At 46.4% G+C, this 19,557-nt stretch overlaps 1 protein-coding gene across 2 annotated transcripts; it reads right to left on the reverse strand.

Annotated features, from left to right (window-relative positions):
- Nucleotides 1-1,964: 1,964 nt before the first annotated feature.
- Nucleotides 1,965-19,350, reverse strand: Zswim3 (zinc finger SWIM-type containing 3). 2 transcript variants are annotated; one of them, XM_027423438.2, is made up of 2 exons: nucleotides 19,102-19,350; nucleotides 1,965-4,338 (listed from the first exon to the last, which is right to left on the reverse strand). In XM_027423438.2, the coding sequence occupies exons 1-2, from the start codon at nucleotides 19,173-19,175 to the stop codon at nucleotides 2,409-2,411; spliced, it is 2,004 nt and encodes a 667-aa protein (XP_027279239.1). In that variant the 5' UTR covers nucleotides 19,176-19,350; the 3' UTR covers nucleotides 1,965-2,408. The 2 variants fall into 2 exon arrangements, with proteins under 2 accessions (XP_027279239.1, XP_027279238.1); XM_027423437.2 differs by having other exon boundaries at nucleotides 19,021-19,350.
- Nucleotides 19,351-19,557: the final 207 nt, after the last annotated feature.

Below are 19,557 nucleotides of genomic sequence, written 5' to 3' on the forward strand. Positions count from 1 at the left end.
CTTGGACTATATGAGATCCTGTCTTAAAAACAAAGACTCAGGGTTGGGGTATAGCTCACCGGCAGTACAGGGTTTGAAAACATATGCCCTTTATTCTTTTTATACAAGGATACTGCTGTGTAGACCTGGCTTGCCCCCAGCCCACAGCAATCCTCTCACCTAAGCTTCCTAAGTCCTAGGATTCACAAAAGTGTCACCACATACAATTCTTTTTTAAAAATATCATTCTAAATATTTTGTATAGCTCCTTTTTTTTGTTTGTTTGTTTTGTTTTTGAGACGGGGCTTCTCTGTGGCTTTGGAGGCTGTCCTGGAACTAGCTCTTGTAGTCCAGGTTGGTCTCGAACTCAGTGAGATCCGCCTGCCTCTGCTTCCCGAGTGCTGGGGTTTAAAGGCGTGCGCCGCCCAGCCTTTGTATAGCCTTTATGTTCACAAATTCTTGTAATTCTTACAAACTCTTTTGGTCCTGATATATATATATATATATATATATATATATATATATATAAATTATATTCAATCACATGGGAAAAAAAGCCATCGCCCAAAACTTGCTGTGAAATATTGGGCAAGCCAGTGGCCCTCTCTGAATCTGAATTCCTTTCGCTATACACCGGGGCTAACATTTGTGGGTAGCTTCTCCTGTTTCTACGAATATCCCGGCTGGCTGCAATGCTTTATGTAAAAGTTTCCTGTTTGGCCCCATTTGCCGTCCCCATTTCGCACACGAGAGTCTCGGGTTCAAAGGCGGAGGCCATCTGTCCACCCTTAAGGCACCTGGAGTCTTTGGCTCCAGATTCCCGATGGCATCCTATAGGGACCAAAAATGTGGACCGGGAAGGGAAGGCGGCCTCTGACCTCACCTGATCCCGGGTGTGGGACGCGGAAGGGTGACGTTCGCGTTCAGGCCCAGCGGAGCGGAAATCCACCTCCCACTGGTGGGAGCTGTACGCCCGGAGCGCTGCGAGCCGGCTCCACGCCTCCGCGGCCGAGACCACTCATCCACCGGCAGACGGCAGACGCGGCAGCCATTTCTCCCACTGGGCCCGCCTCCGACTGACTGACGTCCAGGCTCGCCAATCACCACGCCAGCTTTCAATGACTCAGGCCAAGGGCCTAAGGAGCTCGCTGTCGAACTTGGGAGCTATGGACCAATCCTGGGCTGCTTGCTCCAGGGCGGGCACTGTTGCCAGGGTTACGGGGGCTCGGCCGGAGGTAACCAATGAGAGCCCGTGGAAGGATGTTCGCCTCGGAAACAGGAGGCCAGAGGGCGGAGCCTCCCGTGGGTCTAGGGGACTGGAAAGACCGCACCTTTCGAAGGCCAAAACGGAAAATAAAGAGCAATGTTTTATAAGGGAACCTTTTGTTTGTTGGGTATGGAACTGTGAAGCTCCGAAGACACGGATGGATGGGAAAAGGTGCAAAGGTCGCACTTCGTTCTTTGCCTTGTGGAGAAACTGAGGCCAGCAATTCCAGCCATCCAGGGGCTGAGGTAGAAAGAATGAGTTTGAAGCTAACCTTGGCAGTCTGGTAAGATGGAGTCTTAAAACAAAAAGCTGGGTGTGGTGGTACACGCCTTTAATCTCAGCGCTCGGGAAGCGGAAGCCAGCCTGGTCTACAAATCAAGTTCCAGGCTAGGCCTCTCTCAAAAATAATTTAAATTGGGAATTTGCCCACAGCGTCCCAGAAATGGCTGACATAAAAGCTAGGATTTGGGTCTCCTCCCTCCTGGTTCCCTTGTCCCTTTCCTGAACAGAACAAACAAGGCAACCTAACATTAGTGTTGCAGGTTTAGGTGGTAGGAAGAGGGCAAAGTGGTACTACACAAATTACTAACTCTGAATGTGAAGCTCCAGGTTCTATTTGGCACTACTCCCCATTAGACAACACTCAAGCTTCCTTTAAAATGAGAAGGTTTGAGGCCAGCCTGGGCTACATGAGACCTCGCCTCAAAAAACACAAAAGTGAAACAAAAACAAAAACCGTTTTATTAATGTGAATAAAAATACTTAACAGGTATTTTCTAAACAGCAGCGACAGTCAAGGGCCAGCCTCCTCCCCTCAGTTTCTTTCCAGACCCACTCTGTTTTATCCTATCCTGGGCAAGGGTTCATCTCTGTGGGGTCGATGCAATTTGACCTCTCGGGCTGCGGAAGAAAGGGGCATGACCTTTCAGTATGGAATAACTTTGGCTTTGAACAATGAATGAGCTGTCTATAGAACGCCAAATGAAGGGCTGAAAACGGGCAGGCTCAAAGGATGTCACACAGTGGGGTCCCAATCCCCTCACTTTTGAGATCTTCTTAGCCCTTACCTAGGAAGACATTGATTAAAATACTGACCTACAGCGTGACCCACCCACTTTGAAACTTCCAAGGTTTTGAGACACAGTGCACTAGTACAAACACTTCACTCATGAGCCATGGCTTCAGCAAGAGGAAAGCTGTCCCCTTCCTCTAGCTGTCCCCAGAGGAAAGGGAGGCACCCCACATCATTGAAGTCAACTGGCTGCTGACTGGACTCAGGTAGCTGTAAGGGGTCGGCCCAGATGTCCACGATTTTGCGCAGGGTGGAGCAGCGCTCCTCCAGCTCTGGCCCCTCAGTCTGCATGAGCAGGTTTGCCAGCTCCCTGCTTAGGTCCTGGATCATGTGGTTCTGACCTTGCTTTTCAGGCTGATCTGAGTTCGGGATTATTCCACGGTCCTGAAGCTCCCCATTGGGTCCAAGGAGGTGCTGGTACTTCTTCTGCCACCGGCAGCACACCATGGCTTCTCCTACTGGCTGCTGGCTGGTATGCAATAGGGCCAAAATGTGGCGGCATGGCAGATGGTAGCATTGCTGAAAGGAACAGCTGCAGCTACAGCCATCTTTGCTCACCTGGTGTGAGTCTTCTAGTAGTTTAACAGCGACCGAGGAACCAGCCACGTCCACCAGGTGGGTGGAATTCTGTACCACCTCCCACTCATTATGGCACAATTTGTAGGCTAGTTCAGAACCACTTTGGTGCAAAATGTCTAGCATGCCACTCTTGCAGGACTGATCCTGGGGCTGTAACAGTTGAGACTCCTGTGAGTCTGACTTGGTCTCTTCCACAGGGAGCCTGGTGACATTCCCTCTACAAGTTCTAAAAGGCTTCTTGGGCCTTGGTGGCATGCTTGGGAGCTGAGTTCTTTTTAACTTGGGGGAATTTTTGGGCAAGCTCTTAAGACCTTTGGTATTAAAGAAGTCTATGTAATCCACAAAGTGAAGGATGCAGTCCAGTAGGGATTGCTGCTCCCGAAAGAGGCCTGACACTTTACTGGTGACTATGTCCAAGCTGTCCATGTATGTGTTACACGCATGCAGACCCTTTCTCACATGCATGTACCACAGCAGTTCACAGGAAAACCAATGGGCCTGCAGGAACCTGAAGAGCTCCTCATCCAGTAGGGCCTGGGACATCTGACAGAGATTTTTTAGGCTTGCATCAGAAGAGACAAACACAGCCTCCCGAAGAGCTTCCTTCATGAGCCTTTTAAAGGATGCGTTTGCAGAGCTTTGATGTAACTTCTTCTCTAAGAGTCGAGTTGTGTGGTAGATAGAAAGGAGGATACGGGCAGCAGGGAAGATCTCCTGAAGAATAGCTTGGTGAGGGAATGAAGGGTCCACAAAGACCACCTTGACCTTAGACCAATCAGAGTTGAATTCTGTGAAGATATTGAGCATCTTGGCCACAGAGGTGGCTGTCTCAGCCTTGAGCACAGCGAAGTGCACCACTCGACTCTCTCGCTCTTTGTTCTCCACCAAGAAAGCATACAGAATATGGCCCTGGCTGTTCTCCACCCGGTGTAGCAAGAGATTCTCTGGGAATCGGGTGAACAAGTCACTCATCTTGCTGCTCTGGAAGCTGAGCCGGTCCAGGTCTTGGCTGGTTCCCACACTGAAGGAAGCCATCGAGCCCTCATCTACTGTAAGGAAGTTTTTCATCACTTTTGCTATCTTGGCCAGGTCGGAAGGACTGATGCCCTTCTGCTCTGGAGGTGAGGCCAAGTGTGTCTTCTCTAGGCAGAAGGATGATGGTTCTACCAGGGGCTTCTCTTCTGCATCAAGGTCTTTCTTGATGCTGAGCTGCACCGGCTGGAGTTTATGCAGACATAAGGCCTTCTGCAGTTTGCTAGCAGGGGATCCTCCAGCAGCGTTAGAATCAACATGTATGTGCTGGGTATTCAGTTCACTGATAAACAGTCTATCTAATGTCTCGCTGTACTGAAGGAGCAAGTACGCTGGGCACCTGTCCACCTTCCGTGTTCTCTTCCTGTTTGACTGCGTCCGAATACAGACAAATTTCACCTGCACATATCTAGGGAAGGTAGAGGTGACAATGAGAAGAGCGCCAGCTGCCCCCTTTTACTGACCAGTATGTTTCTTTAGAGACCACAAGGTAGCAGAGAATAAAAGGAAGAACATTTTATGGTAACTCCCTAGCCCCAACGTTTTGAGCTCCCTCCCTCAAGACTATCTCTATTACAACACTCCTCAGTTTCCTCCACACAGTTCTAAGGCCAACTTATTTGTGAGCTTGGGGACTGGCATTGAACTCATGACATAGTCCAGGCTGGCCTTGAACTTGCTGCAACCTTCCTGGTGAAGCTTTTCATGGGCTGGGGTTATAGAGGTGAGTTATTTACTTGGCCTAAAGGGCCATTTTTTTTCATTCTGTCTGTGCCATTTATGGCTTCCAACAATACAATCTGAGGTAGGATGTAAGGAGAAGCTGACACAGCAGAATGCCTAGCTAATTTCTCCTGTTTAAATGACCCCCATGCCTATAATCCTAGCACCTGGGAGGCTATGGCAGAAAGGTTGGAAGATCCAGGGCAGTCTGGACTATGTGGCAAGGCCTTGTCTTAAAACAAACAAACAAACAAACAAAAAAAACCCAAACCCAAAAGTCCTCTTCATTCATTTGGGACACTACTGCCTCATCCCCCTTGACAGTAACATTCTGAGGACCAGTGATGTACACTGAGCTCTTCAGGGTCCCCCTGGGGAGAGTGCATGCCAGGGCTTATCTATAGAAGGGGAAATTTCTGGTTGTTCCTGTAAAGAGAATTATCCATACCCAGAGTTGCTTATATTTTGGTCTGTGGAGAGACTGAACCATAAGGAAGTCTGACCTCTGTAGCCTTGGTACTCTAGGTGGAAATGGATGATTCCAAGGGGATGGCTACCAGGTTATTTGCTGTTTTTCTTATTTCAACTCCTGGGTTCAAGGCCCAGTCAAATCCTCCCTTCTCTTCTCAGCCTTTATGGTTGAACCCAAGCCACAGTAATTAATCCTGAATCCAAATTTACTATATCCAACTAAAAGGTCTTACAGACCTGTAGGTATCCATACAACTAGAGGTGTGTGTGTGTGTGTGGGGGGGGCACTGGAGGCTGAGTCAATGGGAAGCTGTTTAACCGTGGGCAAGTCACTTCACCTCTGTGGATACAGTACGGCCATTATAAAATGAGACAACCTCATTAGGGTTATCATAAAGACTAAATGAACCACAGATGAAATATTTAGCCCAGAGCCTGCCCTGGCCTTTTGTTTGAAATTAGAGCTAAGCCAGCTGCTTTTCTAGCTCGCATGCCGGGGGAACATTCCCAGTGCCAGGACCAAACCATTCCTCAGAGTATTCCTAGCACCTAACACAATGCTGCTCCTTCAGCAGATGCTTATCAGGGGTATAACAGGTGAATGAATCATGGACCACCAGTGGGTGGGATGGGTCACACCCCTGCCTCCTCAGGGAGTGGCCCAGCTGTAAAACCAAGGGAGAGGGGAAAAAATCTCAGCCTCTAGCATAACATGGTACAGCTTGGGAGCTCCACCTATACTTTTCCAAACACCCCCATCCAGCTGGTCCAGTTTGCCCACCCTGTGGGGCAAGCTTAGGAAAACAGGATATGTCGGTCTTATGATAACAGGGTGGAGGGGCCTGGGGCTGAGAATGTCTGCATCTGTTGTGAGCACAGTGCAGGGGTGGTGCCATCTCTAGTTTTGGTCTGGAAGGGAGTGGAGCAGTCCAGTAGAATGGCAAGGCCAGCAGGTGAGCACCACTGAACCTTAGTTTCCCACCCTTCTCTACCTTGTTTGTGTCTTAGAATGACAAACTGCCCACAGCTTCCTGTGTCCACTAAGAAGTGTCTCCTGGCAGCTGTTTACGCTTGTACCTCTCTTTGAATGCCTCTCTGACCTTTCATCTCAAAGTTTAGTCATCATTTGGGATACATGGAGCCATCATCTTTTTTAGACAGCTGGACCCTACCCTTCTTCTAGCTCAATATTTTAGCCTAACTCTAGTTATTGGATTATATTGACTTGCCATGTATTTAGTGATGGTTTGGGGGAGCCAACCACTGACAACCACAAAGCTCATTTTACTATTTCCGGCTCTATTAGCATATGCAGCCAGCTAGGGTGGAGTCCTGGGCATTTTAAAAATTCTTCCTTCTTGTCCAGTTTCTCTCCTTTCCTTACTTCCAGTGTGTGTGTGTGTGTGTGTGTGTGTGTGTGTGGTGGGGGCAGAACAGGTCTCACTTCATGGCCATCTTCCTGCCTTATCCACCAAGTGCTGGGATTTCAGGTACCACCCTGTCCAGCATCTTCCTTCCTCCCTCCCTCCCTCTCTACCTCCCTCCCTTTTTTGTCATGCTAAGGATCAAACCCCGGGTGTGCACAGCCAGGCAGGTGCTCTGCTAGTGACTTGACTCCAGCCTGTATCTACTACGTGAACAGTCTTTGAAATGCTTTCCTACCATTGCTAAGTGACTGAAGACTATGTGCCAGGCAGCACTGAGGCCCTAATGTCTCACTTCACACTAGCAAGAATTCTAGTGTCTTCTCTGAGAATCCAGGATTTGCTCTTCCAGCTAACACTAGCACATCTGAGGTTTGAGCCAAGTTTGCATGTCTATAGCCTAACTAGTTACATTATTTTGCCCATTTTCCTTAAAAAATATTTCTGTCTCTGAGTTCCCTTTTTTGTCTTCCTCATTTGACCCTTACCACATTGGTTAGGTTAAAAAATTCCCTTATAGATAGATCTCTAAACAAGGGCCGGTGAGATGGCTCAACAAGTGAGGGTATCCAGAGACCTGAGTCTGATCCCACTAAAAGGTGGAGAGAACACACTTCACAGAGTTGTTCTCTGATCTCTACACATGTGTTGCCCCACCTTCCACACCAGTACCTAAAATAATTCAGTTAAGTATGGAAGCTCATGCCTGAAATCCCAGCACTTGGGAAACTGAGGTAGAAAAACTGACACTTGTTTGACACTAGCCTGGGCTACATAGGGAATTCTGTGCTAGTGTGGGCTAGAAAGCAAAACCCTGTTCTCAAAAAACAAAACAAAACTAAAACAAAACAATTGTCTAGGACTATAGTTCCGTGGTAGAACCCTTACCCCATAGTGTGAAACCCTAGGTTTAATCCCCATTACAGCCCAACACAAGAAACAAAACAATTTGTGCTTGTACCGAATATATGCCAACACTTCCCTTGTCACTAATTACCAAACAATCAATACAGTGTAATGACTATTTACAGAGTATGTAGTATTGTAAGTAATCTAGAAAGGAAAGTCTGAAGGGCGTATGTTCGTACTATATGCCATGTTATATAAGAGGCTGGAATATCCAGTGAGTTTGATGTATATGGGGCATACTGGAATCCACCTCCTGACACTGAGGAACAACCACAGATATATCTAACCCATGAACAATGAGCCAGTTTTATCCAGGTTGCCATTCCTCCCCAACATGACTCTGTGCTTAGAGTAGCTGTTGCCACTCTAGGCCAATTAAGGTAATGTTGTGAGGACTGGGCATGGACACTTGCCCAATTATGGAGAAAGAGTCATGATAGGAAGTCTGCAGGAAACCAAGGAAGTGTTTTCTCTTGGATGTGGCTTCTGCCTTTGTGTCATATGGGGAGCTATCCTGAATATCACAGGCTTGAGGATGTAGTACAGAGAGATGCAAGAAGCCTGGTCAGCAACACAATCACATTTGGAGGCCTACTCTGAGCTACTTATTAGCAACTCAAAAACCATTTTAATTTAGAGCCGTTAGTTAGTTGAAGACAAAAGGATCCAAAAACAGGGTGTGGTAGCACGTGACTATTTCCAGCACCCAGGGAACTGAAGCAGGAGAATCGTCAGGGCCATCTTGGGCTATGTAGTACATAAACAAAGAAACAACCCAACCCCCCTCCCTCGACACACACAACACAAAACCCAAAACTACTGTAGACATTTCATAGAAATTAATAGAAAACAAAACAAAAAACAACAATCTGAATGGAAGTTTACCTAAAAACTGAGACTACAGACAGGTGGTGGTGGTGCACACCTTTAGACCCCCAGCACGTGGGAGACAGAGGCAGGTGGATCTCTGAGTTTGAGGCCAATCTGGTCTACAGGGATAGTTCCAAGACAGTCAGGAATGTGACACAGAGACCCTGCCTTGAAAAAAACAACAAACAAACAAACAAACAAACAGAGACTTCTGAGCTGGGGCTGCAGAGGTGGATCGGTAGTCAAGAGCACTTGTTGCTCTTACAGAGGACCTGGTTTATTTCCTAACATCCACATGGTGGTTTACTACAATTACTAACTCCAGTTCCAGGGGATCTGATGCCCTCTTCTGACCTCTGTGGGCACCAAGCATGCACATGGTGCCCAAACATACATGCAGAAAAAAATCACTCACATACATAACATAAATAAGTATTTAAAAAATTTGAGACTACAGGAGATAGGGAGCTGGCTCAGTCAGTAAAGTGCAGGCATGAGGCCAAGTCTGATTCCTAGCACACTCATGCAAAACAAACAACAAAAAACCAAAACAAACAAACAAACAAACAACAAACAGAAAAACCCCTGCTGGGTATAGTTGTGTGTAATTCTAATGCTGGGGAGCTAGAGACATGAGCATCCCTGGGAGCTTGCCAGCTAGCCAGTCTAGCCAAATCACCGAACTTCAGGTTCAATGAGAGACCCTGTCTCAAAACAAACAAAATAAAATGGAGGATCAACCTGTAACCTCCACAATTAGCATCACATGAGTGTGTGTGTGCAAGCACACAGGCATAAGTGCACAGACACACATAGGCAAGGACATGTACAGATAAATATACACAAACAAGTATATACACATAAACTAAGACTACAAGGCACAGTGGTGCATGCCTGTAATTTAAACATTCTGGCATGTGAAGCAGGAGAAATGGAGTTGGATACGGAGCTGGCTCTTGTTTCGTGGCCAGGCGGCGGTGGTAAACACCTTTAATCCCATGACTGGGGCGGGAGGCAGAGACAGGTGGATCTCTGTGAGTTCGAGGCCAGTGTGGTCTACAGAGTGAGTTCCAGGACAGCCAGGGCTGTTACACAGAGAAACCCTGCCTCAAAAACCAAAATCCAACCTGGCAGTGGTGGCGCACACAAGCGCTAGTTCCAGGACAGCCTCCAAAGTCACAGAGAAACCCTATCTGGAAAAACAAACAAAAAAGGATCCTGTCTCTCAGACAGACTGACAGTATGACAGTTAGGTGTTTTGGCACAAATTTGTGATCTCAGCACTCAGCACGCAGAGGCAGGAGGATTAATAGAAACTTAAGGCCAAGCAGGTCAACACAGCTAGCCAGGGCTATGCAATGAGAACCTACCTTAAAAGAACTACAAAGAACTTAAAAGAGACAAGAGTACTAGTTGGTTTTTTGTCAACTTGACACAAACCTAGACACATCTGGGAAGAGTGAATTTTTTGTTTGTTTTTTAGAGACAGTCTCTCTGTGTAGCCACTAAAGAGCCTCTCTGTGTAGGACTTGATATAGAGAGCAGGCTGGCCTTGAACTCACAGAGCTCCACCTGCCTCTGCCTCCCGCGTGCTAGGATTAAAGCGTAGTGAGACATCACACTGAGCAAGGAAGAGAGGATCTCAACTGAGAAAACCCCTCTACAGACTGCCTTGTAGGCAGGCTTGGGGTACATTTTCTTGATGAATGATTAAGTGGAAAGGCCATATCTGCTGTGAACAGTGCCACCTCTGGGCAGGTGACCCTGTATGGTATAAGGAAGCAGGCTGAGTAAGGCATGAGGAGCAAGCCAGTAAGCAGCTCCCCTCCATGGCCTCTGCATCAACTCCTGCATCCATGTTCCTGCCTTGAGTTCCTGTCCTGACTTCTTTCAGTGATAGACTGTGGTGTGGAACTGCAAGCTGAAATAAACAGCCTGCCCCCCCAGCCCAATTGCTTTTGGTCATGGTGTCTTATCATAGCAACCCTAACTAGAGGTTAAGAGTGCTTGATGCTTAGTTATGAGGACTGGAGTTCAGATCCCAGCACCCATGTACTGCAAACTCCAGTTCAAGGGATCCAAGGTAGCCTTCTGGCTTCAGCACACGCACAGGTGTGGGGAACCTACACAACAACACATACACACGAATATATTTCAAACACCAACTCAAACAAACACAAAAACCAAAACCAATTTTGTTTTCTTGTTCCTGGTACAACTTCCCCCAAATCTATGATGCTTCTCAATTAATGTTTTGTTTTACAAAAATATTTCTGGCCTTTATCAAGCTTTTAAGGTATAATTCCTCTGCTCTTCAAGGCCCTAGCACCCTGTCTTCCTATAGACTTCAGTCTCCCCTTGGTCACTCTGAGGCTGGTGGCTCTCCATCATTGCTTTTAGGGACTTCACCAGTCCTTCAGCTTTTGAGAGCTGTGTCTGCAATTTCAGTTTCCTTGGTTTTATTTGCATTGCGTTAATTGGATGCTTAACACTTATTCATCAGCTACATACTGTCAATGACGTCAAGGAAACTACAGGACTGAGCAGGAAAGAATAGTTAAGTAGAGATGAATTTATAAGTGATTAGCTTACTGGCAAGATTTTTGTTTTGCTTTTTTGAGACAGGGTCTCACTGTGTAGCTCTGGTTGTTCTGGAACTGTGTAGACCAAGCTGGTCTTGAATTCAGAGATCTGCCTGCCTCTGCCTCCCGAATGCTGGGATCAAAGGTGTGCCTCACCATGCCTGGCTTACTGGCAAGGTTTGTTTGTCATGACTTTTGCTGTGACACAGCCTTGTCACTCTGATGACAATGGTCAAGTTCAAAGGCGTGTGTTAAGGATTAATGTCTGTGCAGTTCCTAGCAAATAATCTGGACTATGTAATGTTGAACAAAGTGTCTGAAAATGGTAGTTACTAAACTGCAATGGAGGGAGCCATTGAAGCATATCATACACTCTGAAGAATATGAACACTCAAACAGAGGGCTGGGAGGAGCTCAGTCTGAAAACTCACAGACTTTCTCACTTGATAGGGTGCTAAAGAAAAATAGAAGCTGGGCAGTGGTGGCACACACCTTTAGTCCCAGCAAGTGGAAGGCAGAGGCAGGCAAATTTGTAAGTACAAGGCCAGCCTGGTCTACAGAGTAAGTGCCAGGATACGCTCCAAAGCTACACAGAGAAACCCTGTCCGAAAAGCAAAAAACAAAACAAAAAATCAGAGCAAAACAAAACAAAACAAAGAAAAATATAAAACGAAGTTTTGATATATTTGTGATATTGTGAAATACGTATTTGGTCTTTGTCCTGGTACATATGCTTCCTGGTACATATGCCCTGAACTGTTTTGACTTTTCAAAATGAGAAGTGTCTTTATGTAGGCCAATGAACTGCCTGAAGGATGGAGACTACTCACTGGAAACATCAAGGCAGAATTTGTTACAGGCCGAGGTGTCCTCAAACTCACTGACAACAAAACCCAGCTCTCCTGCAGTACTTGGTGGCAGATGCTTGTGATCCCAGCCTTCAGGAGGCAGAGTGAAGAGGGCCCCTCAGATTCAAGTTCAGCTTGTTTTATACATGGAGCTCCAGGCCAGCCATACAGCGAGACCCTATCTCAAAAGAAAACCAAACAAAACCCAACAAAGACAAAACAGCCTTACTTACTGTAAAAAGAATGTTAATAAATGATAACCAGCCAGGGAAAATCAAAGTATTTCCTCCCTTACAAACTGCTTCTATCCCGCAAGAAGCATTTCTTATGAAGATGGGTTTGAAGAAGTTTTTATTTATTTGTTTTTTTTTTTTGAGACAGGGTTTCTTTGTAGCCCTCCCTGGTTGGCTTGGAAGTCTCTATGTAGACCAGACTGGCCTTGAACTCACAAAGATCTGCTCATTTCCCCAGCACTGGAGTTAAAGGTGTACACCATCACATCTGGCTGAAGTCTCCATTCTTAAATTCTTGACCACAATAAGCCCTTTTAAGAATTTTCTAACCATAGAGCCAGTGGGATGGTTCAGGGTATAAGACACTTGCTGTTAAGCCTGACTACCTGAGTTTGATCCCTAGGACCCACATGGTAGAGAGAAACATTAGCCCATAAGTTGTCCTCTGACCTCCGCATAAATAGAATTAAAAAGAATATTCTAATTACACACACACACACACACACACACACACACACACACACACACACACACACGACAGAATTTTTAGTATGAAGCCCAGGCTGGACTCCAATTTATAGCAATCCTCTTTCCTTGGCCTCTTGGGTTCTGGGATGAAAGGCATGTGTCACTACTCCAGGTTTTGAGTTTATTTTATATTTCTAGTTAATGTACAAAATACTGGGTTACGTTATGCCATTTCCATGATATGCATCATTGTATGTAAAATATGATTTTATTCATATATGCATTTACTAGTGTTTTTGAGGCTGTGTCTTATACTGTAGTCCAGGCTAGCCTAGAACTTGCAGTCACTGCCTGTGTTAGCTTCCCAAGTGCTGGACATACAGTCGTACACACTGCCCCTGGTTTAGGTGGGGCTAGAGACTAAACACAGCTTTGCGCAAGCTAAGCAAGAGCTCTATCAATTGAGCTATGTGCCCAGGCTGCCTTCTGCCCTTTCATAAATAAAGGTCTCGATCTTACTTTTGTTTTCTGCAGTGCTGAGCATTTAACCAGTGCCTTATGAGTGTCAGGCCAGTGTTCTACCACTTTTAATGGCTCCTCCCCCTTTTTTGAAATAGGCTTTTACTGGGTAGCCCAGGCTGTCTTTGAACTCATTATATTACTGAGGCTGGTCTCAAACTCAGGGCAGTCTTCTTGCCTGAGCCTCCCAAGTGCTGGGATTACAAAGCTGTGTCCGTGCTGGCTAGGTTCTATCCCACCTACCTATGGCCGACTATAGTTACAGCTCCAGCAGATAGTTACCCAGCCAGATACCACTTGCATTTTCTTATTTCTCAACAAAGCCTGTGCTGGGTCTTTTCCCTCTAAGTGTTGGGGATCAAACCCAGGGCCATGTGCATGCTAGGTAGGTTAGGTAAGCTACCTTTCAGCTATACTCCCCAGTCTGCCTCCTCATCCCCCCACCCCCCAGACAGGGTTTCTCTGTGGCTTTGGAGCCTATCCTGGCACTCACTCTGTAGACCAGACTGGCCTCAAACTCACTGAGACCTGCCTGCCTCTGCCTCCCTAGTGCTGAGATTAAAAGCGTGTGCCACCGACCCCAGGCTTTTTTTTTTTTTTTTGGTAAGATTTACACTAGAAAGATGGCTCAGGTTAAGAGCACTATTGCTCCTCCAAAGGACTCAGGTTCAATTCTTAGCATTCACATGAAAGCTTACAGCTGTAACTAGTTGCAGGGGATCTAATACTCTCTTATAGCCTTCATGGCACTGCCTGCATGTGGTATACAGAAATACATCCAGGTAAACATACATACAAAATAAAATAAATCCAAAATATATATATATATATATATATATATATATATATGTATTTTTTTTTTTTTTGCTTTGTTTCTCAAGAGAGGGTTTCTCTGTGTAGCCCTAGCTGTCCTGAAACTTGCTCTATAGATCACGCTGGCCTTGAATTCACAGAGACCTACCTGCCTCTCCCTCCAGAGTGCTTGGATTAAAAGTGTGTCCATCCAGGCTGGAGTGATGGTTCAGTGGTTAAGAGCACTGGTGTCCCTTCCAGAGGCCTCAGGTTCAATTCCCAGCATCCACATGGCAGCTCATAGCTGTCTATAACTCCTGTTCCAGGGGATCTGACACCCTCACACAGACATATACCCAGGTGAAACATCAATGTAAATAAAATACAAATAAATTTTTAAAAAGTGTGTGCCACCACATCGTCCAGATTCACTTTTTTAAATATTTCTTTTTAGTTTTAGTTATGTGTCTGTCTCTGTATATGTACGCACAACTGCACACATCTGAGTGCAGTGCTCCTAGAGTCCCTCGGAGGGCATCAGATGCCCCTGGAGTTGGAGACACAAGCGGTTGTGAGCTGCTGGACAGCAGTGCTGAAAACCACATTTCAGCAGAAGTACTTAGCTGCTGAACCACCGCTCCAGCTCCCTCATTTTACAAAGGATAAAACTCTTAACCTTTAACCCGTATGTCAGCTTTTCTGATCTTGAATTGCTAACTTCCTGTACAAACACTTGCCATATACTATCCATATGCCATCTGTACTAATATTTTCAAATAAAAATTTCAATTATTTATTTTATGTGTATGAGTGTTTTGTTTGCATGTATGTCTATGCACCATGGGCATGCTTGGTGCCTATGAAGGCCAAAAGAGGGCATCAGATGCCCTGGAACAATAGTTACAGACAGCTGTTAGCCACTATGTGGGTGTTGGGAATTGAACCCAGGTAGTAAGTGCTCTTGGCCACTAAGCCATTTCTAGCCTGCAAATAATTTCTTTAAATCAGCTTGCTGCTTTTACTCTGTTTAGTAAGGAAGGTCGTGTGAATGTATTTGTATAATTATTTATTATTAAAATCATCTCCCCATGAAGTGTATATACTTGGCTGTGGAAACACCTGCTAAATTATTCCTAAAAACATTTTCCACCACCTGCCTTCCAATTCCTCCAACATGAACAGTGAGCTCTATACAGAGCTGGTTTGCCATACATGATCCAACACATTCAATAGTGCCTGCTGTGGCGGCACATGCCTTTAATCCCAGCTCTCAGGAGGCAGGGGCAGTCCGATCTCTGAGTTGGAGGCCAGCTTGGTCTACAAAGCAAGTTCCAGGGCATTCAGGGTTACATAATAGAGACCCTGTCTCAGAAACAAAGAACATTCAACATCTAGTGGAGCCAGGCGCGGTGTGGGAAGAGGCAGGAGGATCCTACTTGCAAACAAACAAGCAAACAGCCAGCCAGACAAGGTGACTCACATTTGTAATCTCAGTACTTGGCGGCAGGTAAAGCATCACTGCATGTTCAAGGCCAGGCTGGCTTAAGGGTGAGATCCTGCCTCAAAAATCAAGCAAAAACTGTAACCAGCAGCCCGTCCCTGTGCTGAGGATGAAGGTCAGCGATGCTCATGAATTCTGCACTAGTCTAATACTGTCTTCCGGGACACGGCCGACAGCGCACTACAGTCTTTGTACCCTGTGCTAATGCCTGACCAGAGGTAAAAGCAAGTTTGTTGATGGAATGGGAGAAGGGACATTAGAAAGGCTCTACAGCCAGCAGTTAAAACACTCACACTGCCTTAACACCCGTCTCCCTGCTCCGAATCACTCCCCCTTTCCAGCACTGCTTTGGATATACAAGTTTCAGACGCCCCTGGCTCACACCCAGTGAAACTTTAGGGAGAGAATGCTCTGGCTTGCGACTTTCTTCTTCCAGGTCACCATTACTGCAGTCCTGACACTGTCGTTGTCCCCTTTGACATCTCAATCATGTTCAATTCAGGCAAGTCGGTCTTCAAAGAGCAGAGGCGGCTGACTGGGAGGTAGGGACAGGAGGGTGTGTACATATGTGTGCATGTTCACGAGTGTGCATGTATTTGGAGGTATCTTCCTCTGTTACTCCCCACCTTACCCTGACTGGTCTGCAGCAACTTCTTTCCTAAACCAGGCTGCCTCAAACGCCTCTGGAGTGCTGAGATTAAAGGTATGGCTCACTATGCCGCACCTCTCTACTTTATTTTCTGAAGTGGAGAGCTCTGGGGATCCATCTGTCTCTGCCCACCCAGCACTGGGTTACAGAAGCACACACCAGTGCCCAGGCTTTACACAGAGCTGGGCACCTGAATTCAGTTCCCTATACTTGTGTGGCAAACACTTTATAGACTGAACCACTTCCTTAGCCCCTATGTATGTTGTTTAAACCACAGAATTTGGGGCTGGAGAGATGGCTCAGAAGTTAAGAATACTTGCTGCTCTTCCAGAGGACCTGTCTTTAGTCCCCAGTATACACACTGAGTAGTTCTCAGCTGACTGTTTAACTACAAGTCCACAGGACCCCACATTGTCTTCTGGCCTCTACACATACACATAAATATAAATAAAAATTAGTTTCTAGGGACTGGAGAGATGGCTCAGTGGTTAATAGCACTGACTGTTCTTCCAGAGGACCCTGGTTCAATTCCCAGCATCCACACAGCAGCTAACAACTGTCTGTAACTCCAAGACAGACACATGTAGGCAAAGCATCAATGTAAATAAAATAAATAAATTATAAAAAATTAGTTTTTAAAGATTTAAGATTAAGAGCCGAGCGTTGGTGGCTCATGCCTTTAATCTCAGTACTCAGGAGGCAGATCAGATTAATCTGGGCTTCTCTGTGTAGCCCTGGCTGTCCTGGAACTCCTTCTGTAGACCAGGCTGTCCACAAACTCAATAGAGATCCACCTGCCTCTGCCTCTCCAGTGCTGGGATTAAAGGTATGAGTCATCATGCCTGATTTTTCTTTGAATAACTTTTTTTTTTCTTTTTTCTTTTCAAGACAGGGTTTCTCTGTGGCTTTGCACTGGCTCTTGTAGACCAGGCTGGTCTCAAGCTCACAGAGATCTGCCTGCCTCTGCCTCCCAAGTTGAATAACCCTTTTTTTGTTTGTTTGTTTTTGTTTTTTTCGAGACAGGGTTTCTCTGTGTAGCTTTGGAGCATATCCTGGCACTCACTCTGGAGACCAGGCTGGCCTCGAACTCACAGAGATCTACCTGCCTCTGCCTCCCGAGGCAGGGATTAAAGGCATGCGCCACCAATGCCCGGCCGAATAACTCTTTTATACTTTATTTATTTTGGTTTTTAGAGAAGGGTTTCACCCTGTAGTCCAGGCTGGTTTAGAGTTCACTATGTATTGTAGGCTGGCTCATATGATCTTGCCTTGTCCTCTTGAGTGCTGGGATTATAGGCAAGAGCTACTTGACACCCACCTTCTGAATATCTTTTTGAAGGCAATTACCACACAGCCATGGATTCCAGATCCCACAATATGAAACTGTTCAAGTATCTTATATAACACAGCACAGTGTTTGCAAATAGCCTAGTCATCTCCAGATTATATATCTAACATGATGTAAATCCTATGTAAATAGTTTTATTGCACTGGGTAGGGAAATAATGACAAGGCAAAAAAATCCCAGCACTTGGGAGACTGAGATAGGAAAATTGCCATGAGTTTGAGGCTACTTAGGCTATCTAGAGAGTGCTTGTGTCCAAAAACAGAACAAAACAAAACAAAAAAGTGTATTTGTTTGGCAGACTTTTACTTTCTATTTATTTATTTGGATTTTTTTTTTGTTTTGTTTTGTTTTGAGATAGGGTCTCACTATGTGGTCCTCAGCTCCCTGGAACTCACTACTTAGACCAGGGTGGCCTTGTACTCACAGGCAGAGGCCTGCCTCTGCCTCCCCAGTGCTGGGACCTAAAGGCATTCACCACCACACCACATTTACTTATTTAATGTGTGTGTGTGTGTGCCAAGTGTATGTTATGTGCAGCATGTGCTGTGGGAGCCCTTGAAGGCCAGGAGAGGGCACTGGAGCCCTCAGAGCTGGAGTTAAAGGTCCTGGGTGCTGGGGACTGAACCCAAGTCTTCTGCAAGGGCAGTAACTCTTTTTAGTCACTGAGCCATCATCCTAGCCCCCTTTGTTTATTTTAGTATTTTGATCCATACAAGTTGCAAGGCCAAGTCCATCTCGTCTTTACCTCCTTAGGGGCACTAACTCATCTTTATATGTAGCCAGGAATGGCCCTTGACTTCAGGAGAGCCAGAACACAGTCAGGCTCCTTTAGTCTGGAAGTGATGACCAAATAGCTCAATCCTGGTCTCAAATTTTGGTGTTCTTTGATTCTGACTTGGCCTCTATGTTGTAATTAATACTTGAATTGGCTTTCAAATTGATTAGATTTCACAGTAAAATTCTGGCAACAATAGGCCTGTGTGAAAACAAAGGAGTCATTAGCCGAATTGATTAGTTGGGGTTTGCTTCTCATTTTGCCCTGTATTTTTAATACGGATTTGCCTCAGACTCATGATCCTCCTGCCTCAACCTCAAAAGCACTGGGATTATATCCATGCACCTTGTCATTCTGTTCCTCCAAGTGAAACTAAAAGCTAGATTCATAGTATGTGCTTCACTTGAGCATTTGACCTTCCAGCAGCTTTAAGCCCGTAAGGCCAAACGAGTGAATGAACAACGACCCATACATAATTCTGACTCACACCCCTGCAGAGTAAATAAAGCAGGAGTAAAAGGGAAAGCCGGCCTTGGGTCAGAAAGGTGTTTGCAAACGGTTGCATCAGGAGCTCAAGAATCATTTACAAAATGAATCAACGAAAGCACGAACCCACCAACGGATGAGCACATTACTGCTTTGTAAAGGGGAGACAAATGGAGGCAATCACTAAGGCGTTTGGATGCATTCCTCAGTAAGCTTCGAGCTTGGGATAGATGCTCTCAATAAACAAACGCACAAACAAACAAAAAAAAACAACCCCAAAAGTGCAGATACTGAGAATTCCAGAAAAGCTTGTGAATGAGGGAGTGGGAGCCAGTGCACCTGGTGGCCGGGGCCACCAGGTGAGGGCTCCCCGGCTTTCCAGCAGGCGTGCCGTGCCGCAGAGGTCCTGCCGCGTGGCCCTCGGCAGCGTGGCCCCATGCATGCCCTCCTCCTCCAGGAAGCCCTCCTGCCCGCCCTCCTGCCCCGCCCTTACAGGATGTCCTCGCGGAAGGAGGTGCCGTGGTTGAGGTTGTGGAAGCGGACGGAGACGCAGTCCCTGACAATGAAGGAGCACCTGGTCTCCTTTTTGTAGGCGCTGAAACACTCCTTGAAGTCCTCGTAGGTCTTAAAGCAGCTGCCTAGCTCCATGGCCGGGGGCTGGCCCTCACCGAAGCCCAGGGGTCAGAGGTCACTGGGGACCGGCTGGCATGGGCCCAGGACGGGGCCCGACTGGGGGCCTACAGGGAGCTCGGGAGGAGCCGGAGAAGAGACCGGCTTCGGCAACCTGGGGGCGACTTTGCTCTGTGTCAGAAGGGAAATGACACTCTTCCCTTATTATTCAGCCCCAAGGCTCCGCCCCCTCGCCGACTTATCCAATCACACGCGGAACTCCCAAACTGGCACAAATACTCTCCAATCGTAAGGTGGGGGTAGCCCCGCCCACTCTGGAATTGACAGGCACACCAACGAATCATAATCTGCGTCTCGTTCCACGAAGCCCTCGGGATTTCCGGCCCCTGGGGCGACCTGC

The sequence above is a fragment of the Cricetulus griseus genome, chromosome 6 (assembly GCF_003668045.3).
Source record: "Cricetulus griseus strain 17A/GY chromosome 6, alternate assembly CriGri-PICRH-1.0, whole genome shotgun sequence".
In the NCBI taxonomy this organism is placed as follows: Eukaryota; Metazoa; Chordata; class Mammalia; order Rodentia; family Cricetidae; genus Cricetulus; species Cricetulus griseus.

Excerpts from the sequence above, each read along its gene's own strand:
- Zswim3 (XM_027423437.2), bottom strand. The coding sequence starts at position 19,175 with ATGGAGCTAGGCAGCTGCTTTAAGACCTACGAGGACTTCAAGGAGTGT. Across the intron at positions 4,339-19,020 it reads TCCTTCCGCGAGGACATCCT|ATATGTGCAGGTGAAATTTG; the intron begins GTAAGGGCGGGG and ends TACCTTCCCTAG.